Source organism: Vicugna pacos, chromosome 23 (assembly GCF_048564905.1).
Source record: "Vicugna pacos chromosome 23, VicPac4, whole genome shotgun sequence".
In the NCBI taxonomy this organism is placed as follows: Eukaryota; Metazoa; Chordata; class Mammalia; order Artiodactyla; family Camelidae; genus Vicugna; species Vicugna pacos.
Window position 1 is genome coordinate 38550201 of NC_133009.1, and position 23230 is coordinate 38573430.

The 23230-nt window shown below is 62.5% G+C and overlaps 2 protein-coding genes across 15 annotated transcripts in view; one reads left to right on the forward strand and one right to left on the reverse strand.

Annotated features, from left to right (window-relative positions):
* The window catches only part of PPP1R12B (protein phosphatase 1 regulatory subunit 12B), a 140334-nt gene extending 123764 nt beyond the window's left edge, over positions 1 to 16570 (forward strand). For 10 of the 13 annotated variants that reach the window (XM_072948852.1, XM_072948853.1, XM_072948856.1 and 7 more), the window contains one exon: positions 1625 to 6961. Coding sequence is in view for 2 of the 13 variants with exons in the window: in XM_072948853.1 (XP_072804954.1) it covers positions 1625 to 1711 (87 nt within the window). In the remaining 11 variants the exon portion in view is untranslated. Of the gene's footprint in view, positions 1 to 1624; positions 6962 to 14871; positions 15007 to 15254; positions 15496 to 15693; positions 15944 to 16143 lie in introns of those variants that run through there. The other 3 variants (XR_012063674.1, XR_012063673.1, XR_012063672.1) reach the window with 3 other exon arrangements.
* Positions 12597 to 23230, reverse strand: part of SYT2 (synaptotagmin 2) — a 68341-nt gene continuing 57707 nt past the window's right edge. The window contains exons 2-9 of one of the 2 annotated variants that reach the window (XM_072948868.1): positions 16845 to 17028; positions 16062 to 16228; positions 15504 to 15623; positions 15171 to 15338; positions 14848 to 15015; positions 14263 to 14380; positions 14006 to 14139; positions 12597 to 13094 (exon numbers count right to left, since the gene is read on the reverse strand). In XM_072948868.1, coding sequence (XP_072804969.1) covers positions 12888 to 13094; positions 14006 to 14139; positions 14263 to 14380; positions 14848 to 15015; positions 15171 to 15338; positions 15504 to 15623; positions 16062 to 16228; positions 16845 to 17013 — 1251 coding nt within the window. In that variant the 5' untranslated portion in view covers positions 17014 to 17028 and the 3' untranslated portion in view covers positions 12597 to 12887. Of the gene's footprint in view, positions 13095 to 14005; positions 14140 to 14262; positions 14381 to 14847; positions 15016 to 15170; positions 15339 to 15503; positions 15624 to 16034; positions 16229 to 16844; positions 17029 to 23230 lie in introns of those variants that run through there. The other variant, XM_072948869.1, reaches the window with a different exon arrangement.

Genomic DNA, 23230 nt, shown 5'->3' on the forward strand with positions numbered 1-23230 from the left:
CCCAAAGAGTGAAGTTCTTAACGTAGAAGTAAGCCTCCCAGGCTCAACGGCGTGTCTGTACACTTTTTATGGGGCGGGGGGTCAGATCCGACTTGAGCCGCCCTCAGTGACGTGCAGCTGTCCCACACAGCACGTCCTCTGTGCCCCGCTGCAGGACCTGGGGGCCATCCTGGGTGGATTTGTCCTAAAACCCTCTTGGCTCGAGTCCTGAGCTCTCGTTCCGGGGGTTGAGGCCAAGGCATGGAGTCGGAAGGGGCCAGCCGGCGGCTCTGATGGAGCTGGGGAGAGGCAGGTCAGAGGTACTAAAGGTCTAGTTTGACATTTTCTGGATTGATATCCTCTTAGTGGCATGTGTGAACACCCACGTGCCCACCCGTGCCCCAGGGGGGAGGAGTTCTGGGTCCTGCAGCGCACAGTGTGGTGTCCGCGGGTGCACAGGGCCACCCTCTTCTAGGTGCAGGAAGGAAGCCCAGAGAGGAGAGGAGTGCGCCTGGCGTGGCGCGGGGCATCGGTAACGACGGCGCTGCCGGAGTCTTGGCCTCTGGGCTTGTGCTTTGTTTCCACCCTCAGGCCACCTGGTGCCAAAGGAGTGACCTTTAGGGTCAGCGTCAGCTTCGCCATTTAACAGCTGGGTGCCTGGACCGGTAACGACAGTCCTCACCGCATCACCTGTGGACGCGTGGTAACCAGCTCTCACTTGGGGCTGTGAAGTGGAGCCCCCCCCTCGCCTTCCATCCTGTGTCCTCTGTCCCTGGATACCAAGTCCCTGAGTGTGCGGTCCACGCACACGCATCTCTCACACCTGGACCTCCATCCTCCACGAAGCAGTGAGGGAACAGCCCCATTCTTGCCGGCATCTGACTGATCCCTGAGTGGTTGACCACAGAGCAGAACTGGGTTGAAGCTGGGGCGTCGCATGCCTTGGAGTCCAGTGGGTCCGGGTGACCGGTGAGAGGACATGTGCAACGAACAGACCTGGGTGTAGATTCTGGCACCTTTGTGGTGAAGAAGCATTTGCTCTCTGACCTCACTCTTGCTGCCACCACGGTCACACACAGACTGTGTCCTCACCACGCCCCTCTTCAGACTTCGGCTTGAGTGCCTGACCTCCCCATGCCTTGCAGTGGGAGCTCTGTGATGTTCAAAGCGGCAGGACTGCTGGAGTGGACAGCTCCCCCCAGCTGCCGCGGCCCGGGGCCCCTCAGGGCACGTACACCTGGGCTCTAGCGGTTGGAATCGGTGTGATTCTACCACGGAAAGCACAAGACGCAGGACCCTGCAGCCGTCTCGTGGGCAGGAGGGGAAGCCCACCAGCGTCTGTTCTGACAGCATCCCTCTCACTCTGCCCGTCGACCCCGGCGATCCCTCCTGAGTCCCTTCCCGAGTCTTCCCAGCTCCCTGGGCTCCCCAGTTCCTCTGGACCAGAGATGGGCTGGGGCGGGAGCCATCGTCACTTGTTCCCAGATGGAGAAGCAGGATCTTATGCCTGTGTGTCGCAGGCCAAGGGCCACGGCCCCTCAGTGATCAGGAAGGCCCCAGGGAGCCCCCTCAGTGGGCTGGCCGGCCAGCTGGCCGGGCCCGGAGGCGGTCACCAGGCCCTGACGCCCCTTCTCTCGCCTCACAGGTCCTGACGGAACTGAAGTCTGACAACCAGAGGCTGAAGGATGAGAACGGCGCCCTCATCAGAGTCATCAGCAAATTGTCCAAATAGACGTGGCTCTGGCTTGGAGGGTGAGGACAGCCCGCCGCCCCCGCCTCCCCTCCAGCAAGAGAAGCGGTGTTTGCTGGAGGCCCTGGCTCTGGGCCCTCCAGGCGCCGCCTCTGCCCTGTCGGTGCCCCGCCCTCCAGCCCCCGCCAGGTCTGAGCAGTTTCAGTGGACCCCAGTTGCGGTCCCTTGGGCTGGAGGGTCCGTCCTGTGTGAAGGATCCCCTCACCTGCTGCCAGCCCCTCGTCCACGTTGGATTTGGTCCAGATGTGCTGGGCCTCTGCCTGGGCCAGTAGCCCAGCCCTACGCTGTCCCCGTGGGCCCCCACGGGGACCCTGTCCAGGAGGCGGGAGGAGCCCCAGCGCTGGGACACGTCAGGCCGCCTTCGAGCCGCTTGGTAGATCCCAAGGTGACAGTGACTCTGCACTGGGGTCCTCTCAGGAACTGACTTCTCTAGCTCCCCGCTGCTGCCGGTGGTGACACCCGGGTGGTCTTAACGCCCTCTCCCCAGGGCGCGGGGAGCCCTGGACCCTTTCTGTCCTTTCTCCATGATGCCCCAGCCCGCGTGCTGTGTGGTATAGACCTGGGTCAGGCCCCTGATCCTGGCTCTTAGCCTTGGAGGCCCCTGGCCTCTCCCTGCGATGCAGCTGCCCTCTCATCTCACACGAGTTTCCTCATGAGAAAGTCTGCCCTCTGCACACCCACTGCCCTGCCTCCCCTGACCTCCTCCTGCTCCGGCGGAGAAACCACGCCATTGCAGGAGGCGTGGAGGTGGGGGGCGTGGGGGACAGAGATGCACTGGGTGGAGGGAGGTCCTAGGCCACTGCACCCTCATGACAAGAAACGGAGGATGAGAGCCGCTGTGCTTGAGGGTGGCCATGACCTTGGTGACTCTGGGGCGGGATCTAGGGGAGAGGTGCTTGTCTTCTGAGACACCAGCGGGAGAAGTGACTTCACAACAGAGGGTTAAAAGGATGAGTCACTTTAAACCCCTCAGTGAGTCGCGGAGTCCTGGCGTGGGGAGGCCTGGGGTCCTGGGGAAGCCCTGCCCCTCGACCCCGGCCAGGTAGCCTCTGGTGGCTGTGCACGTATTCCTCGAGAGCTGGGCCACTCTGGTAGTGGAAAGGGTTCCTCACGTGCATGGAGCCTTCCGTGGACTCGGCTGACTGTCCGGGGTTCCTCTAGCACGGCAGCTTCGTGGGCCTGGGCGGTTGCTGACCCGTGGTCTCCTTCCAGGGGACACCCCATCCTGTGAATCGTTGCCCACGTGTCTTTCACGCCTGTCCCGTCTCGCTGTTCTCTGAACAAAATCCACCTTTTAAAATTAGTATTGGACAGACAGCTCCTTTAGTCCAGCCGAAGTTAAATTGCTAGTTCTTGGCGATGACCCAGCATTAGTACGTAAGCACCTGCTCGTGGTGGGAGCTTTATTCCATGGTTGGTTTATCTTGAGTGTGCAGGTCATGTTAGGGTTGCTGGTGACATTCAGGGTGTAGTGGTCTGTTCTCAATACACGCTACCTCTGTCCGTTTTTTCTCTCTGGAAAATGAAATGTTCTCCCTGGCCCTCAGAGACATCATGTGCTCTTTAACTCAGAAGCTATAATCCAAGGTCCCAAACCCAGAGCAGGGAACACGTCTCCTCTGACAAAACCCCTTTTCCTAGAGTACCCACCCTCTTCCACGTCCAGCCGTTATCTAACGGCAGTGACGGCCGGTGAGGCTTTGTGTTGTCTCGGGGACGCTGATGAGACTGAAGTTCGAACCTTGCACCACAAGCGTCTGCTCCGTCCTGGGTGTTGGGGCAGGACTGGTGTGCCTGCTGCCTCTTTCTCAGGAAAAGAAAATCAACTTACTAGAAAGCACTTTGACCCTCTTGCGTAGACAGGCGAGGCGAGGGGCTGCAGGGAGCTCCCCGGCTCGGTCGGTGCCTTTCAGGAGTGTGGCCGGCTCCAGAGCCCGGCGGCATGTCCTGCACGCTCGCAGCCTTCTGTCACACAGGCCTTCCCCTCAGGACCTCTGGGCTCTGTGGCTGGAGCTCAGGACGGTGTAAACCCTCCCACGACCTCAGGAGCTCTCTCGTATGCAATTCACTTTGTTAGGTGGACTCTCAACTCCGTCTCTTCCAGAGGCTGCGGTCCCGTTTCTTCAAGCTGTGCTGCTGCAGGGGCGGTGGGCCTGGTGGCAGCCCACCTGGTCACCGCAGGTCTGGCTAGGGGCATCAGCATCGGGTGGAGGGTCCTCCTCGTTGGTTCGCTGCACCTGTGGGAGTGAGGACCGGCCATTCCCGAGCGTCTCTGGCCTGAGCTTCGGCTCCGTGTCTTCCAAGGCCACTTCTCCTTCCCTGGGGCTCCTGGGCACGAGGACCCCAGCCCCAGGCCCAGCCGATCGGGGCCCTGACTCCGCTGGGCAGTCTCGTCTGGACCCCAGAGCCTCCCACCCGCCTCCTCTTCCTGCCCATGGGCATGTGCTCTCCTAGGGCCTCCCAGGCCTCTCCCACACCCACTCCTTGTCTGAGGCCAAGATGCACGTGTCTCGGCAGCCTCTGGTGGGGGAGGGCTCAGGTTTTTGTTGGGGGTCCTTTGATCCACTCCCCTGCCCTGATCGGACGTGTGCGTGTTAGCTCTGCTCAGGGAGGGAGGAGGCGTGGGCCCCACAGAGGCGCGTGGACTCCTATTCCTGCACCAGGGCCTTTACTGGAGCAGAACTGAGAGCAGCAGTTTGAGGAGCCGGGCACTCGATTCCGTCTCTGGATGTCGGACCCCCGTGCAGCCTCTCCCCGCCAAAACAGACACGAGAAGGGCCAGCATTTCAGCCAGGTCATGGGGCAGAGGGTCCCAGCTGCTGGCCTTTGTTGCAAGGTGGCCACGGGGCGGCACTGCAGTTACTCAGCTTTGCACCTTGAAAGGGAGGGTGTCAGCTGAGTCAAGAGGGGGCTCCTGGTCCCGCTGGTGTCCTTCCCTCCCTGACCCTGTTGTCAGTCACAGGAGGTCCTGGGCCCAGCTGCTTCTGCAGATCTTGGTCCCCATGCTGGTTTTTAAGTCAGGTTTCAGCACCTCAGAGGACGTGAGCCCCTGACCCAGTAAGTGAGGCAGTGTGGAGGGACCCAGCGATCAGAACGTCTGGGTTCCCTGGGCTCTAGCGCGTGGCCCGTCTGAAGTGAGGCTGGGATGGGCACCCCGCCCCTCTGTGCTTGAAACTCTGATTCGTTTATTCCTGGGAGATAACATTCTCAAACTCAGAAGTTTTGCTCTTTCTAAGTTTAAAAATTCTTGTTTTCTTCTCGACTCAAACTGAGAGCACATCGGGTTGGAGGGTGGACTCGGTGCCGGGTCACCACTCTCCTCCCGAGGGCTGGGTGGGTGCAGGAGCGCAGAGGCCAGAGGAGGTGGACACGGGCAGGAACCAGTTTGTGGGGTGGGGAGAGCTGCTGCCTCGTGTCCTGCATGCCTCTCCTGGGCCGTGTCGAGTGTGGGCACGCGGCTCCGGGCGTCCAGGCTGCAGGCGGTGTTTCTCTACCCGGCCGGCTCAGTCTCAGGTCTGCCCTGAGCAGCAGGAGCACCTCCCCTGATGGAAGCCCCACCTGTGTCCTGCTGATCCGTCAGATCTGGATGTGGGCTGTCGGCAGCGGGAGCCGGCCTGCAGTGGAGACACCAGGGCCCTGAGTTCACACCTCCGAGCCCGCGCAACCGAGTTGCGTAGGTCAGCACCCAGCTCTGGATGGGTGGCAGCACCGGCGGCTCTGGAGGTAGGAAGAGGCCCAGTTGTGAGCGCTGGCAGACGAAGGTAGGGGCCTGGGGTGGGGGCTGCCTCATGGGTGACTTCGTCTGCTCCCCCGGGTGTCTCAGGAGCAGCAGGGCCTGTCAGTGACTGCTGTTGACCACGCACTGGTGAGACTGGAAAGTGGGTCCGCTTCACTGTGGCCCAGGAGCTGTGTCGGCATCGCTCTTTGAGGGCTGTGGTTGGTCGTCAGGTTGAAGCAGGTGCCCAGGAGCTGGAGGCAGACTCCGACCCCCAGGGCTGTTCCATTCTCACTTGGGGGCCACCCTGTTCCCAGCCCGTGTGCGCACACACGCTGGCTGTCCCGAGATTTCAGAGCACAGTTGGGCGTGTTCCTGATGGCCCGGTTCTGTCCACGCGTGTTCTGTCAACCCCTCTCTTTGCCCGCCCCCAGCCCCCTACCCCAGCCGGCTCCTCTCTGAGCTGCTTTGATTAGCCGGCTCTTCGTTTGGACTGTAAGTCTGTCCTGGCACTCCCAGTAAACCTTCCCTTGGGTAGCCCTGGAAGGTGACATCAGGGTGCTCGCACATCCCCTGAAATAAACACACCTTCACTCTCGCTGCTCCTTGTCTGCCCCCACGTGCTTCCTCCTCTCCTCACTTAGGAGGGGAGGCGTCCTCACATCAGCCTGGTTCCTGGAGGAGCACACACTGCTTTTCCAGGTCCAGAGCTCCCTGGCTGTGAGGCCTGGCCATGGTCCACTTGGCCCTCTTTCCTGTCAGAGACAGGCTGGGTCTCCTCGGGAGAGCAGCTCAACCCATCAGTGGGTCTGGGGAGGCAGCTCAGCCGGCACTGCCTCGCAGGAGCGGATGCGGGGAAGGCCTCCACGGGGGTGTGTGCGGGTCCTGGACGTGAGGCAGGCTGGGTGCCAGCTCCCCTGGACCCTGGGGGGTGGGCTGCAGGGGTGGGAGGGCCCCTTGGGCCCCTGGAAGGCTGAGGCTGCCCCTTGGCTGGCACCCAGGTCAAGGAGGGAGGGACTGTGCCCCCATCCCGTGGGGGAGACGCCTGTTGCCTGTTCTCTGGTTGACTCAGGCCGCAGCTTCCTGGTCCCTCCCCCCGCCCCCCCATCACTTTGATCTGCGGGGAAGAGCTCTTGGGAGCTACCTGGGGGTCTCCATTCCCCGCTGCAGGGCAGCATTTGTCTCTGGCCATGTCGCCCCTCCCCCGGGCCTGCCGTCCTGCCTTGAAAGCACCAGATGGAGCTGCTTTAACTCGGCTCCGCTGTAAATACGCCTGGGCTGGGGCTGGGTGCTTAAGGAGGACCCAGACTCGCTTTGTGAGCTGAATGTACTTTTATGCAATTTTGAGTGGCCTTTCAACCCTGAGATGAATGATTTTGTTTTACTGGTTGTGATTATATAGTATTATTATTAAGTATTCTGTGTTTGAAAGTTTGGGAATAATATTCACATCTGTATGATGCCTGTAAACACAACAGTATTTATAAAGGAGTAAATTAAACCGTGTTTCAACTTTGTGACTGTGTCTCCAGTGTAGGAAATGGGCTTTACAGCATCTCGCACCTGGGCCAGGCTGTTCTAATTTTATGTCGTCATCCCTCGGTCCCAGGGGCTCAGAAGGACCGAGGCCCCACCTCCAATGACAGGCGCTGATGCTCGCACGTGGCTGGGGCCCAGACCGTGGGCCCCTAGGCTCCCAGGGTGTCCGCCCTCTGTATGTGCAGAGTGGTCTGTCCGAGGCCACCGCTCGGTTCCGGAGAGCCAGAACCACTCCATGGCTCCAAACTGTAAAAGCAGCTGAGAGGTCATCGGAGGTTAAGTCCAAACTCAGAGGAGGGCCAGACCTGGCCTCGCGCAGCTGGTCCCTCTCCAGCCCCAGCGCCCTCTGGTTTGCTCGCCCCCTCGCTGAGTCGGACTGCAGGCAGTCAGGGAGGGGGGACTCCTCCTCCCTGCGGACACTCAGCTGCTATGTCCCAAATCGTGGACAGAGAGTTCAGACTGCCCTGGCCCGGGAGCAGGTCTGGCGTGAGGGCTTCCAGCCAGCAACGTCAGTTGTCTGGGTCCCCACTGGACCTGGCAGTTGGCAGAGACTGGGCATCACCGAACGGCCATGAGGTCCAGCCCCTCCCGCTGTCCCCGAAAGTCTGCCCAGCCCTCGCACCGAACAGACTCAACGCCCACGTCACCCGCCCCCGAGCCCAGCCTGACTGCCTTCACACCCCGGGGTGTGGACCCAAGCGCGGGTGCTGCCTTCCACCCGCCGCAGAGACCAGGCTCTCACCCAGGAGACGGGCCCAGAGGCTGAGGTGAGACCCAGGTCGGTGGGGGGCGAGGGGGTCCTGCCCTGCTTCCTCTTTCCTTAAAAATCCTTGAGACCCTATCCTTGGCCCCAACACCTTTGCCTCGGAGGTCTTTGCGATGGAGGACTTCGCAGGAATTCTCACTGTTCAAACGCCCGTTCCCCGGGGCCAGCCACCTGAGTTCTTGGGACTTAGACTGTGGCTGGCCCCGAGCCCAGCTCTGCTGGAAGGAAATCCCCAGCCTCCCCGAAGACCTTCCTCCAGAAAGTGGCTGTGAGGGTCCCGTGTGCCCCCCACCCACCTGGGGAGAGCCGGTCTGGTCTCCTTGAGCCCAGCAGGAACAACCAGAGGCACCCCCACCCCACACTCCTTTCAGCTCATTTCTTTAATAAGGAGATGCAGCTTGTTACAAAATGACAATTTGACAAGAGATCAGACAAGAACAAGGGTCCACGTAAGGGGGGTGGGGGCATTGCCAAGCGGGAGCCAGAGGGTAGGCTACACACACGTCTTTCCAGTGACGACAAAAGCAGGGTCCTGGTGGGGCCGTGCAGTCCCAGGTGGCCTGGGGCCTGCCCACCGCGGTCTGGAGGTTTTCAGATCCCAGGATTTCAGAAGCAGCAAATCAAAACTTTGGAGGAGTCAGGGCAGTACGCTGAGCTCCTTAGACAAGGGTCCTGGGGTCCCAGCAGCTGAGGAGGGCTCTCGCCCAGCACAGCCACCTTGCTGGCCAGGCAGGCCCTCAGCTGCCTCCTCCATGTCTGTCTCCCCTGGGGGGGGTGGGGAGGGGAGGGTCCCAGGGCTGAGAAGGCATTGCCCTCCATACCCCAGCACAAGGGTCCTGGTGTGTAAAGCGTGGAGCCCACCTCCCAGCACTCCCCCTCCCCTCCCTCGTCCCATCAGGTGCCCGGCTTGGGGCTGCAGGCCGGGCGCACACGTCCCTCGGTTCAGCCCTCAGTCCCCCCCCACCTCCCTTCCTCCCTCAGGGGTCAGCTGGCTGGTGTTGGCCTGGGGAGCTAGCGGAGGGTCTGCAGGAGTCTCTCCTGAGTGTCCCTTGAAGCCAGACCGGCACCACCACCCTCAGAGGAGGCCCCCTCCAGGGGTCTCCCTGCCCGACGGCAGGAGGGAGCTCGTGGGGAGCTTCGCCCACTGTGTTCCCCCCGAGGTCCTACCCACCGCTGTCCATGGCCCCCAACGCCACTGGGTTAAGTAAGCAGGGCTGAGTCTGTCAACCCAGGTGGTCCTGGGGGCCTGACCACAGACCAAGCTGCTGACAGCTTCTGAGACTCCTGGTCGCCTCCTTGGGGCCCAACTGTGGAGCCCCCACCACTGCCTGTCCACCCAGTGGAGATGGATTTGGACCATCAAACCCAGGTGAGGGCGCGGGGCTGCCAGGACGTCCATGGAGCCCCACCAGAAGCCCTGGGCACCATCCGTCCTCATGACACGACACGGGGCTGAAGGCAGGGGTGACGATGGCGAGCCCTTCGCAAGTGACCTGTGGGGAGCCAGTCAGGGACACGGGGGCTCCCGGAGGAAGTCTCCAGCAGGAGGCCCCTTTATGGCTTTTCAGTTAATTCGAACAGTGGGCAGAAGGGGCCACCACACATACAGACAGGAGTGACGGGACCCGGACACCAGGCTGGATATGGGGCGGCTGGGGGCCGGCCAGTGGGGAGCCCGTGGCCCCCGAGCCTCTGACCAGGTCTGTTGGATGAAGCGGGGGACGGGATGGACGTCACATGGTGTGAACTTGAAGGCGCTGCCTCGGCTGTGCCCAGAGGGTGGGGGCAGAGCTCAGCATGGCCATGCGGCTGCGCAGACTCGGGGACATGCGTCTTGACTGCCAGGATCGGGGTGCGCGTTTACGGGCAGCTGTGTTCTTCGTATGTGACTAAATTACACGTGGGGCAGACGAGGCTCAGACGGCTTCAGAAGGTTCTTGTTTTGTCGTCACTTAAAAAATATATTCTTGTGTCTTCAAGTCACAGTGTCCCCTTCCCAATATTGCAGCTCGAGAAATGGGTGCCGTAAGATCTGGCGCCCAGTCCCTGCCCCCGGGGCTGGGGGCGGGCAGGGGCGGCAGGGGGCCAGGGCTGGAAGGCAGCGGGGGGCCAGCTAGGTCTGAGTTTCGGGAGGGGCAGCGTGTCCTGTGTGTCCTCTGGGACCGACTGACACTTCAGCATTCTTTGTTTACCCGAAACCCAAACTTAACTTGGTGCCCTGTATTGTCATCGCCACAGCTGGCAGCCATGTCACGGGGCTGTGTGCCACCACGACCCAGCCTGGGGACTCGTCCACCTGCCAGCACCCAGGGCCTCCACCAGCCTGAGGCAGGCAGCGGGTGGGAGGAGGGTCCGTGGTGGGGGAGGAGGGCAGTTCCTGGCTCTGCCTCTTCCTGCCTTTTTGGGGGTGGGAGCGCCAGGGACCCCCTCTCTGTGAGGTTAATTCGAGGAGACTGAGGATTAACCCCAGACACTGAAAAGACAGGGACCCTCTGTCTCCCCGACCAGCTGTCTGCTCACCCAGCACCCCCACTGAGAGCAGGTTTATAGGGTGCTGGGTCGACCCATGGGGTCCCCCTCCCCCCCGCTGAAGCCCTGGACCAGCAAAATTGTCCCAGACTGATTCTGCAGAAGCACAAGATGCATATGGTTTCCTGGGAAGAAGAAGGCTGTTTCGGCCCTGCTGTCCCCCCTCCGCCAGCTGAGGGACCTCGGGGGCATTCCTCATCCACACCCGGCACCTGGCCACACGTCTGGGGCTGCCAAGGCTTCTTCCCCCAGACCTCAGCTCTGCTGCCGGCATCCGAAAACCTGCCCATGGCCCTGGCGATTAGCTCCCATTCTGAAATGATTGTTCAAGGAGAGAGCAGAAAACAGAGCTTTCTGGCCTCACCTCCAGATTCTGGGTGGGATGGGTCTCAGTCCCTTTGTGAAAAATCACCTCCGCTGTTTTCCTTTCTCTGGAATAGACTTAGGACTGAAAACTGGCAGCCGGGGTGGGGGGGCCCCAGAACCGCCCCACCAGAAGCTTAGTCTGTCCGTCCCACTCGGGGCCTGCGCCCCAGCACTTGGCCCCCAGCAGCACGCCTAATAGCAAGGAAGATGCCCTGGGGTTTGAGTGACCACCCTCAAGTGCAGAAAACTCACAAACCCTTGTGCTGGGACAGCTTGTCCAGGCCAAGTGCCCACCCAGGACCAGCCAGACCCCAGGGAGGACACCCCGATGCCCACTCAGCCTCTCAGCAACCTGTCCCCACCCCTCAGGCTGCTCACCAGAGGGGCCCAGGGCAAGCCACAGCCCTGTGCCTTGCCAGACACGGCCCCCCACCCGTAAGGAGCTCCTGTTCACTCCTTCCCGTCAGGAGGGAGGCAAGTCTCGGGCGGGGAGGGCGGAGGAGGTGTGCCTGGCAGAGAAGACCCCGGGGCACTAGAAGGTGCGTGGGGAGGGTCAGGTGAGAGTGATGGGGGCTGCCGCAGACATGGTCTGTGGGATACGGCAGGGGAGACCCTGAGAAAGCACCAAGTCCCACAGCTCTGGGGAGGGGGGGAGAGTCCAGTGACCCCTGGTGTCCAGGCCGGGACACTCTGCTTTGTGGTCACGCAGGTCCCGAGGGCTCCCTTTTGTCCCACGACTCTGGCCCCAAGGACCAGAGCTCACAGGCATCGTCCGCGTCCTAGTAAACACACACAGCCCAGTGAAAGCCGAGGGCCGCGGGCAGGAAGGAGCTGGGGTCCTGAGATGGGCCAGGCGGGGCCCTGCCTCCCAGCCTGTTGCTGGTGTGGAGGGGCTTCCTCACCAGCAACTCCAACCACGGAATGCGGCCAAGCGGAGACCCAGGCCCTTCTCCCTTCCTTCCAAGACACGGCACCTTCCTCCTGCTGGCCCCGTCTCAGGAGCCACGGGACCCGAGGTGGCCAGGACGGGGCAGGACAGGCCATGCTGCCGTTTTCTCTGGGAAAGGGGAGACAGTCCGAGCTCTGGGAAAGCCACGGGTGTTCTGTGGTGCAGGGACGGCGAGGGCCTGGGGCTGAAGGGAGGCCAGGGTGGCCAAGTGGGGGCCGACGCTCTCACCCAGGCGGAAGTTTGGAAGGAGACTCAGTGCAAACTTGACTAACATATATATGGCTTTTATCAACGCTGGGGACCAAAGGGGAGGGCACACAAGTGACTGTGCGGCGTCCTCCACCACCATCTGGAAAGGACGCCGGCTCCTTGGGACTCACAGAGAAGCCCCCTAAGGAATGGCAGCCCCCCCGCAGCCCCCTCCCATAGGTGCGAGGGGGGAAGGGGGCTCTGTGTTCCATCCGCCCCGTCCTCCCCTTCTTACCTGGGCCTCGGGGGAACTAAGGAATTGAAACCTTCCCTTCAAGGTGCTCTGGCTCTGAACAGGTAGTGGGCCTTCAGATAGCACTGCTCCACTCAGAGGAAAAGGGAAAAGCGCAGGCGTGAGTGGGGGGTGAGTGCCAGCCTCCGTCTCCCGTGGCTTCATTCGCTGTTTCGGGGAAATGGGGCTTCTGCTTCTTCATGGTTTGATGTGAACTGTTGTCCCGGGACTGACAGGCCAGTCCAGCCAAGGGTTCAGTCCTCTTGTCCAGAAAGCCCCTGGCAGTGGGGGAGGGGAGGCCCGGCTGGCATCAGGGTTCGGCCGAGCTCTGGAAAACCTGGCTTCCCACACAGCCGCCTGGGGGCTGCAGGGGCCTCTCGCAGGAGGGCCGCCCTCTTGCACAGTGGATGCTCTTGGTTGGGGTCCCGCACGCCTCACCAGCCCAGCCCCCCTCCAGGAGAGCCGCCCACACGGGTCGTCGGCCACGGCGCTGCCTTCTGCCGGGAAACAGCAGGTGCTGCCATCTTGCTGGTCCAGGCGCTCGGGAAACAGGAGGAGCCTTGCGGGCCGAGGCCCGGGTGGAGCTGTGGGGCGAGGGCGTGCGGGCATGCAGCAAGGACAGGCCCGGGGGGCGATGAGAGCCAGGCTTCTCCTCCGCCTCTGCGGGGCCGCTCCTCACAGCCACCGGAGGGAGGGCGGTCTTTAAGAGGAGGGAGGACAGGGGCAGGGGCACAACTGGACAGTGGAGGAGGAGCCTCTGGGCTGCACAGCTGGGCCGAGCCGCGCAGCGCCCGCCTCGCGCCGGCCGCCGCCCTACTTGTTCTTGCCCAGAAGCGCGTCCACCTCCTCCTCGGGCTTGAGCGAGTGCCACTGCGCGATGGGCCGGCGGGGGTTGGCCAGCATGTCGGACCAGTGCCGCAGCTCCGTGCCCGTGGCGCTGCTGCCCACGAAGATCTTGCCGATGGCCTCGTTCTTGCCCAGCTTGTCATAGTCCAGCACGGTGACCACGACCTGGACCTTCTGCAGGGGACAGCAGGCATGGGCGGGGAGGCCGGCTCCCCTGACCAGCCTCTCCGGGGCCTGCCTCCAGCGCCGGCACGACCTCCGTTCCCACCCCTCTCACCGAGTGGCGCTCCAGCTCCAAGCTCCGAGCGCCTGGGAGGGGTCAGGCACTGCCTCCCAAGCTCCCAGCGCAAAGCGCTGAAGGCTGTGCTAGGGATGCCAGCGAGGGAACGCGGGGCCCAGGGTGGGGGGACCGTCCTGCCCCACCGGCAAGGCAGGCCTCAGGAGGGAGCGGTGTGAACCGGGAGGTGAAGGCAGAGGGAAGGCAGGAGAGAAGCCCAGGAGGGAAGCTGCGGGAGGGGCAGCGGGGACCCTGTAGAAGGGGACCCGGGTCTTGGTGGGAGAGTCGCTGCAGGAGGAAGGCCTGGAGGGAGGACCCCAGTCAGGGCTGTGGGGGTCTCAGCGGTGGACACTAAAGGTCTGCAGCTGGCCATGTGGTGGGGGTGGAAGTGGGGGCGTTTGGGGTGAACCAGTTGGAGGGGCTGGGTTGTCACGGTCCCCTGGGTCCCCGCACCCCAAAGCCCCTCTCCCTGCATATTGCCCCTCCCGACCACAGCTCCTTGGGAGCAAGGACGGCGTCTTCTCACGTGCTTCTCCAGCACCAGCAAGACACTCAGAAGGTGTGTCAGGCAGATGGGGGAACAGGGTGAGGAGGGGTCTAAACTGGGCGGCTGGGGGCGGGGTCGTTCTGCGGGCTCTGGGCCTGTAACCGTGCGTCTCCGCTTCCGGCAGCAGGACCCTCCGGGCCCAGCGTTACGCTGCCCGTGCTCCATGAAGAGCCTCAAGGGTAGCGGTGGCAGGACCCGTCCCGGGGGAGCACCTCCCCAGCACGAGGGAGAGACCAGCCCCGGCCCCGCGGCGCCCCGCACCTGGATCTGCTCGAAGGGGATCTCGAAGCTGAAGGACTCGTTGAAGTAGGGATTCAGGGTCTTCTTCTTCACCGTCGTCTTCTTCTTCTTGAGCCTCTTGCCATTCTGCATGAGGTGGATCTTCACGTAGGGGTCTGCGGGGAGAGCACCGGTCAGAGCGGCCCTGCGCCCCGCCCCACGCGCTCCCCCAGCAGGTGGGAGGGTGGGATCTGCAGCTCCAGCCGTGCCCCCGTCAGCAGCAGGGGCTCCACACGCACCTGAGAGGCCGCCCACGTCCATCTTCTTCAGGTTCTTGGCCTCCAGGATGCAGACAGTGAGCTTCCCAGCCGTGGGCACGTAGCGCAGGGAGGTGCAGATGTCACCCAGCTTCTCTGGCTGTGGGTGGGTGCGGGTCGTCTCAGCCGCCCCCACCCCGCCTCCAGCAGGGCTGACCCCATCCCGCTGAGACTGAGTCCCCTCTGATGTGAGGAAGGTCGGACCTCGAGCCTGGCCGAGGCCGCCCACCACACCCACGTCCCGAGCAGGGTGTTGGCCCTTCCTCCAGGCAGCCTGGGCCCCCTCGGCGCCTGGTGCTGTGCACTCGGGGGCTATGCCAAGACAGACGGCCGGTGCTTGGCAGGGCGGCGGCTAAAATGGAATTTCTGGTGCACGGCAGGGGCTCAGTGATCTGGTGAAGGGGAGACGGGCCCCTGCGGGGACCCTCCAGAGCACGGGGGCTCCCTGTGGGGAGAAGACTGACGTGTCCCGTCCACCTGAGCGCCTGGCCGCTGTCCGCGCTCACAGGTGGGCATCCTCGCTGCCCAGGGACAAGGGCCCCAGGCGGGGTGTGGAGCCGACCTCACCTCTTCCTTCTCACCGCCCTGCAGGTCCCGCCACTCCTCGATGGGCTGCCCGAGGTCCACGGTGTTCATGGGCACTTTCACCTCCCCGATGATGTCGTGTTTGGAGAAGCGGTCAAAGTCGTAGATGGCCATCACCAGGGTCTTGCCCCCCAGCTCCTGGTACGGCACCTGCAGGGCAGGGGCAGGGGCAGGTTCAGGGCAGTGTGGGGGCTGCCGTGCGGACTCAGAGAGAAGCCCCCGGGCTCTGGGGGAGGCCATGGTCCCCGGCCGGACTGGGCCAGGGCCTCAGCTGCCCTACAGGACAGGGGAAGGGCTGGGAGGACCTTGAAGGTGAAGGTCTCGTTGAAGGCAGGGTTCAGTGTCTTCCGATGGACTTTGGTCTCATATTTCTTCTTCTTGTCTGGGAGGAGGAAGACTTTGACGTAAGGGTCTGAGGTGCCCCCCATGTCCAGGGCAGGCAGTTCTGCGGCCTGCAGGACGCCGACTGTGAGCTGTGGGGAGAGAGCGTGGCCAGGTCAGCCCAGGGGTGGGGGCGCGCGGTGCCGGAGGGACGCTTGGAGAAACCGAAGCTGGGAAGGCACTTCTGTGGCCAGGGCGGTGGGCAGCCTGCCGGGCCCCTCCCTGCAGACCCAGCCCCCCACTCCGGCCCCACACACCTGGTTGGCCTGGAAGTCGTAGTCCAGGGAGAACTGCAGCTTCCCCAGGTTCTCTGGCTCCTTCTCCTCCTCCCCCTCACCCTCCCCCTCCGTCAGGCCCGTCTCAGCGTCGTCATCGTCCTGGGGGGCTGGGGGAGGAGGGAACGTCAAGGGATGCAGGGCAGCACCATCATGGCCCCTGCTCCCCCAGCCCGGGCAACACATACCAGGAGTGCAGTCCGGGTGCACCGCAGATGGGAGAGGAAGGAAGAAGACAGTGGTGAGAGACCCTGCAGCTCAGACCCGCCCCGTTGGGGGGCCCCAGCACACGTGTGCTCACACGCACTCTCACGTGCCCACACGCGTGCTCACACGTGCACACGCGCACACGTGTGCTCACACACACCCATGCGCGCACTGGAGGCCACCGCTCCAAGGCTGACGACTCGAAACAGGCCCCTCCTTCCACCCTCCATGCCGGTTCCTCGGGCAGGAACTGTCTCCCAAAGAACCCTGGGGAAAGCGGGGCCGCTGCGAGCTGAGGGGAGGGACCTGCGGGCGAGGGGACGGGCTCCCTACCTGGCCCCCTCGCATGTCCTTCATGCTCATGGCGCTCTTGGCGCCCTTGCCCTTCTCCTTCTTGTTCTTCCTCTTCTTGCAGCAACACTTCTTGCAGATGCAGAAGCAGCAGGTGAGGAGCAGGAGGCCGACGAGCACCACAACGGCGATGAGCGCCCAGGGCGGCACTGCCCGCGGGAGACGGCGTCAGGCTGCCGCCCGCAGCCCCCAGAGGCCTGGGCGAGGCCGCGGCCCCACCCATGTGCTCCCCACACCTAGGACTGGCTGGCGTGCAGGCCACACCCCGGGGGGCCCTCCTGTCCGCAGGGCCCTGGTGGCTGCAGCCTGCACCGCAGGCTCTGCTTGGACCCTTGCAGGGTGGGTGGGGCCTTGTCCGCCCTGGCCGAGGGTCGGAAGGCAAGCGCCCTCAGCTCCTGCAGGCTTTGGGGATGGGCCTGAAGCACCGTCTCCCAGCGGGCTGGCTCCCTGGACTGGACCAGAAATCCAGGAAGCAGGGGGCTTTTATGTTCTATTGTCTGAAATAAAGCGGTTTCAGAGTGTGGCTAGAAACGTGAATGACGGTTTCTGTCCCGTCACTTTTTATCTTCTCTTCCGACAGTCTCCTACATTACAGGAACATTTTGCCTCTGGGCGTGTGGTCAGGGCATAAAGCCCCTCCTTCCCTCGTTACTGCCAGACCACACTGCCAACCCCCCGAAGTGGGTCCCCCAGTAATCCGGGCAGGGTCTCAGCCGTCCCACCCACAGGGCCCCAGCCCGGCCCCCGGGCGCGAGGGGCACTCACAGGGGATCAGCTTCATGTCATTGAAGAACTGCTCCCCCATCTTGGCAAACACGTCCTTGGTCTTCCCAGCACCCCCGCTCTCCGTGGTGTTGTCTGCGGGCCCGACAGGCGCGGCGGTGGTGGCGGGAGCCACCGCAGGCTCCTGGTTCCTCTTGAAGATGCTCCTCATGGCTGCAGGAGGACGCTGTGGGCGGAGCGGTGGGGTGAACACCACAGACACACGTGCGGACACTCTGCCCGCAGCACTTTTGTTAAATTTATTTCTAGATATTTGATTCTCCTTGATGCTGCTGTAAACAGAATTGCTTTAATTTCGTTTTTAGATTGTTCATTGCTAACAGGTGCAAATTCAGCCCATTTCTGTGTATTGACCCCATGTCCTGCCACATGCTGAGCTGGCTTATTGGTTGTGTTACTGTGTGTGTGTGTGTGTGTGTCTGTGTGTGTGTGTCTTGTCTGTGTGTGTGTCTGTGTGTCTGTGTGTATGTGTGTGTGTGTCTGTGTGTGTGTGTCTGTGTGTGTCTTGTCTGTGTGTGTGTGTCTGTGTGTCTGTGTGTGTGTGTCTGTGTGTGTCTGTGTGTCTGTGTGTGTGTGTGTCTGTGTGTCTGTGTGTGTGTGTGTCTGTATTGTGTGTCTCCCCACAACTTTCCATTGACAAGATCAGGCAAAGGGAGAGAGTTTCACACCTTTCTTTCTGTCCAGATGCCTTTTGTTCCTTTTTCTTCCTCAGCTGCCCTGGCGAGACCCCCGCACAGCGTGCAGTGGGAGTCGTGAGAGGGGCTCTTGACTTTGCCCCGACCTCGGGGAGCACGCCCAGTCCTTCCCCACCAAGTGGAACGCAAGCTTCCTGCAGATGCCATCAGCCTATCCCACCCCAACGGCCAAGGCCACAGCCCCACCTGATGCCCTGCCCCCCCCGACACACACACCACCAGAGGCAGCCAGGCAGGGAGCTCCTGCTGTGATCCCAGGGACCCCACTGCTGCCAGAGGACTCCAAACAAATCTCTCTCAAATTCAACCCCCTCATATAAAAATCTCAGAAAATAATACCTACTTCTCAAAACTGCTGTGAAAGTTCAGAGTAAATCTGACTGTGTCTGATACGGAGGAGACACTCAGTAACCTGGTCGGATCAGAATCGAGGAGCCTGGACTGCCTTGCAAGCAACCCAGGTGCAGCGGAGGCCACACCTTCTCTCAAGGAGCCAACCGTCCAAGCCCCAGGATGAGCGAGTCACCAAAGAAGAAGAACCAACGAGGACGCGGTGCTGACGGGCCCCCATGCCCAGGACACCAGCTGGGGGCCCGCGTCCAAGGGGCCCTGAAGTCCAAGGAAAGGGGCTTGGACTGACTCCCCAGCAGGGACTGCAGAGGTTTCCAGTGGAGGAGAGGCTGGTCTGTTCAAGGAGGCCGGGAGGTCCGCAGGGAGTGGAGGCCGGGAAGTGGGTGCCACGAGGGGCCAGTTCACAGACCAGCCCGAGCCGACCTGGACCAGGCAGGGTCAGAGTGCAGGAGGCGGGCAGAGAAGACAACAGGGAGCTACTCTATCGTCCAGGAAATACTGCTGAACTATGTTGCTTCCCTGTGGGACCTATGATAACGTGGACGTCAAACACCTGCACAGAGATGATGTGTGACAGACGCACAAAGGAGAGGTGCTTGCCGGGCTGAACTCCACCTCACTTGGGAGAGTGAGGACACGCTCCTGAGGACCCAGTGGCTGACGGGCCCGAAGGAGGAGGCAAGGTGTCCAGGCGGGAGAGGCACCATCCGCATGTGCAAAGGCCCAGGGGTGGGAGCAGCATGGGGGACCCAGGGCCCGGAAGAGATCAACGCAGCCAGAGTGGAGGGAGCGCAGGCGGAGGTGGGGCAGCAGGACCGCCCCTTCACGGCCACAGCAAGGAGTTTTATCTTTACCCAGAAAGTAGGCGACGCTGTCAGGGGGCTTTAAGGATGTGGGCACCTCTACAAGTTTATATTTGGAAATTTCACTTCTGTAGCGAGTAAAAGAGGCTGAGAAGGAAGGGGGAAGCAGTCAAAAAACAGCCAAAGATGAGTGTCAGGACATCCTTAGGTTCTTACAAAAGACAAGGCCACGTTCCTGGGGGTCACCGTGGCAGACACCAGGAGAGGGAGCCGGGCCCGCATGGACTTCCAGGGCCTCCAGCCTGTGCCCCTTTAACTCCACCTCCCACAAAAACATGAGGACAGATTACAAAGGAGTAACGACTGTCTAGGAAGGTGGCAATTGCTAAAGCAAGTACAGGGTAGGGGGCCAGAGTGGACAGGGTGGACCCAGGCCCACCTGCTCGGATCATGGCCCACAGGTGGCACCAGCTGCTCCGACAAGAGCCTTGGGGTCTCCCAGCTTCCCTCCTGCCTTCACCCCCAAACTGTAGGCCACCTGCAGACCCCCAGCCCCATCACAACATGTCCAAAGTCAGCCCTCCCCTGCCGCCACCTGCAGGCCCACAACAGCCACGTACCCGGAAGCCCCCCCAACCCCGTCCACCCTCCACACTGCCGCCCTCCAGCGGCTTCGCGTCACACTTAGAATGGCATCCCTGCTGGCCTGGGCCCTCGGCGCCCCGCGGCATCTCCCGTCACCTCTGCCCCCAGCCCTGCAGTCCTGCCCCGCCAGCCACAGACTCACCGGGCAGCCTCCGGCCGTCGCTCCTACTCCCCTCCAGCCCAGCACTCCCCTCAGAAACACCCCTGGCCTCTGAGGGACCAGCAGACCTCGGGCTACTTCTCACCAGGCCCTGTCACACCAGTGACTCCCGCCGGTCCCCGCGTCCCCGTCTGTGACACTCACCTGGGGAGACACCGGCCCTGGAGAAGTCTCCTCGCCCGGACTGAATGTGCCCCCAGTTCACGTGTCGAATCTCACGCTCAGAGCGGTGGTATGCGGAGCAGGCCTCCAGGGTGACCAGGCCCCGAGGCGGAGCCCCCACGGGTGGGCTTAGCGCTCAGAAGAGGCCGAGAGCTTGTTCCTTCCCACGAGGGCACGTCTGTCGCGGGGGGAGGGCCGTGCTGAGGGGACCCCGGCACCTCGACCTCGGTGCCCAGCCTCCAGAGCACAGGGAAACGTCGCCTGGCCCGTGGTGCCGGTTATCGCGGCCCGAGCGCCTGAGACACGGCTCCCAGTGCCCTGAGACCGGGCCCTCAACGCTGCACGGAAGCTTTAATCCCCCTGCGGCCCCTCTGCCTCCCTCCCCGCAGATGTGCTCCCCACACCCTGCCTGCTGCTCCCAGAAGCCCTGGAGGAACCTTGCCAACGCTCCCACCCCAGGTGGGACCACAGACCCCTCCCCGCCCTCCTGTCCCCCAGAGGTCCTTCCCTGTTTGACGGGGCCCCTGGCCTGTTCTTTCTCAATTCAACATCCCCTCCCCTCCCTGCACCTTTCCTGTTTAAGATGCCACCAAAACCACAGGGGCCTGCCCCTCACCCCGACACTCAGCTCTGTGAGGTCACACACCAGTGACCACGAGTCGCACTGAACCGCCTATGATGGTCACTCGACTGCACCTGCCTTCCCCTTGGGTACCACGCTCTGGTTTCCACATGATTCGGCCTTCTCGGCCTCGGTGGCCCCGGGTGAACTCCTCCACACCCTGGCCCAGAGGTCCTGCCGACCCCTTGACGCCCTCGCGCTGCCCTGTCAGTTCTGCACGGGCCCGAAGCAATCTGATCACGTCACCACCTGACACCATCCAGGGACAGGAGCCACCCCACACATGACCATCGAGCCCCTGCTGAGTCCAGCGGCATCTCATCCTCCTGTCCCCTGGGTCTCTCATGCCAGCCACACACACCTTTTATTCCTTTTAATGCCCCCCTTTGGGGCCTTTGCATACGCTGTGCCCCCCTCCGCCTCGCTGAGTTAATGCCTCTCTCAGCTCAGCTCAGATGACACCTCCTCAGGGAAGCCTGCCTGGCCTCGCCCCGGCCTCGCGCTTCCCACACACCATCTCGTCCCTGGAGCAGAGGCTGCATCCACTTTGTCCCTGCGGCCCAGGTGCCCCCCAGGTGGTAACCTGTGACCCACTCACCAAGTCCAGACCCTCCGACTTGGTGAATAAACATTGTTGGAACACAGCACACACACCAGCACACATCCTCTCCGGCTGCTTTCATGCGGCCACGGAGGTGAGCAGTTGCCGCCCCGGCTGTGCGGCCGCAGAGCCTGAATATTTACTCTCCGATCCTTAGACTGAAACTCTGCCACCGCGCCCTGGCTGTGTCTCACAGTCCAGCTTGTGTGAAGGAGAAAATGGAGGGGAGGACAGACCCTCAGGTCGCAGAGGACAAGAAGTGTCCTTCCAGGCCCACCCAGGGCGAGCGGGACCCCCGGGGAGGGTGCATGCTGCCCCACCCTCCTCGGCCTCCTTGTGGGCCGGGCCAGCAGGCCTCGAGGTCCCTCACCACTTAGGGGTGGCATCTGACTTTGGGGACCTTAGACCTTTAATGGTACACGGGGCCTGGCTTCCTCGACCTGGAGTGGACCCTGGGACTGAGGCGATGCCCGTCCCAACCACCGGGACGAGCTCCCCATCTGCGAGGCTGACTCTCCCTCCAACGTGGCTCGACCACCGTCACCCAGCCTGCGTCTCTTCTGGAGCTGAAGTTAAGACCGTGAGAAGACAGGCGCAGCCCAAGGCCTCTCTGCCTCCAGGTGCCTCCAAGGCCAGCCCTCCGTGGAGCTAAATGGTCAGACCTTGCCCAGTGGTGGCTGCTGTGAGCTCACAGAACCTTCCTACAGCACGTGTGCCCTGGCAAAAAGCCAAACCTCAGAGTCCCTCCCTGGAGAGGCCACCTCTCCCACTAGAAGCTAAGGAAACAGATGCCAAAGATGCAACACCAGGTCTCAAGACTCCTGCAGGAAGAGGGGGCCCAGAGAGGTGGAGCAACCTGTCCATGGCCGCACAGCACATGCTGCCTCCTGTCTCCAGGGTTCCTTCCCACACCAGGGGCGGAGTTCCTGCGTCTGAGCAGAGACAGAGGCCGGAACGGCCAGAGGAGAAGCCTAGTCCTCAAGGGCTGAGAGCTGCCCAGCCTCCCTGGGGGCACAGGTTGCAGCCTGGGGCAGCTGCCGACTGGCAGGGCTGAGGATGAGGAAGAAACCAGGGTTCCCAGGGCAGTGTTCTCCTCACTAGGGTCACAGCCATCCAAGCAGGGAATTGTGGACGGCACCGGGAGGCAGCAGGGTCGCAGGCGGGGGGTGAGGGAGGGCCTGGGGAGCAAATACAAGGTGGGGCCAAGAGCTGACGGGGTGCTTGTTAAGACAACAGCACGGCTGCCTGTCCATCCTCAAAGCCCGCAGAGTCCGGGAAGGGGGCCTGCCCATGCCGGTGCAGGTGGTCAGGGCCGCACTTTGCAAAACGAGGCTCCAAGAAAGACTGGCCAGAGGATGGAGAGTCCAAGGCCAGTTGCTGGAAATAAAATGAGCCTCAAGGCCCCACGGGCCTGGACTACGCCCTCCACCTCGCCCTCACCAAAGGCCGCAGGAGGGGACGGCCAGCCCGCAGGTCTAACCATGGAACCTGTCCTCACCGAGTCCTGCTGGATGGAGGTCTGGCACTGCCCCTGCGGAGATGAGGCCGGTTTCCCTCAGACAGTGACAAGCCAGTCCCCACGGCTCAGCAGGAAGACTCAGCCTAAGTCTGCAGGGTCTCAGCCTCCAGCCCCCGCCCCCCACCCCCGCCAGAAGCCGGGTGCCCACACAGCCCTCCACGTGCCCACCGACTGCCCCCCAACCAGGGAGCCACGGTCTGGGTACTGGGGGCCTCTGCAGATCGCCCCGCTCCGGCCTTGGCTACGCAGACAGTGGAGACCTAACTGGATGCTGGATCTTCGCCGAAATTATGGGAAGCAAACAGGGTAGCCAGCACGATGCCTCCCACAGGAGCAGGTGGCTAACAGAGATCAACCCGTGAAGATAAATTTGTGTCTTTATTTTTTGCATGCCCAGTCCAGCATCTGGTCCTGGAAGGCAGAGGATAAAGTTTAATGAATCAATTTTCTAGCTCGTTTTGAAAATAAATGGCTCATTTCTGTAAGTTCCTTGTGGGCACCTGTCCCAGGAGTGAGGCCATCTCCCCACACCACGTAGCAGCAAAGGGACTAGTCCTGGAGGCCACCCGCCCCTGACCCCTGGGAAGTCCACCCCAGTGTCTCACTTTGGTCTCTCCTGCTGCAATGACGTGTGTGCACCTTCCCTGCATCCAGAGTAAGGTCCCCAAACCCCAGGCCTCCGTCCTGCAGCCCCTCTATCCCCTAACCGCCGTGTGACTAAGGCCAGCGTCGCAGCCTCCTCAAGCCTCCGCCCCCACATCCCGTCCTGTCCACCGGAGCAAGGAGGGTCAGAGGAGAGCGCTCCAGGCG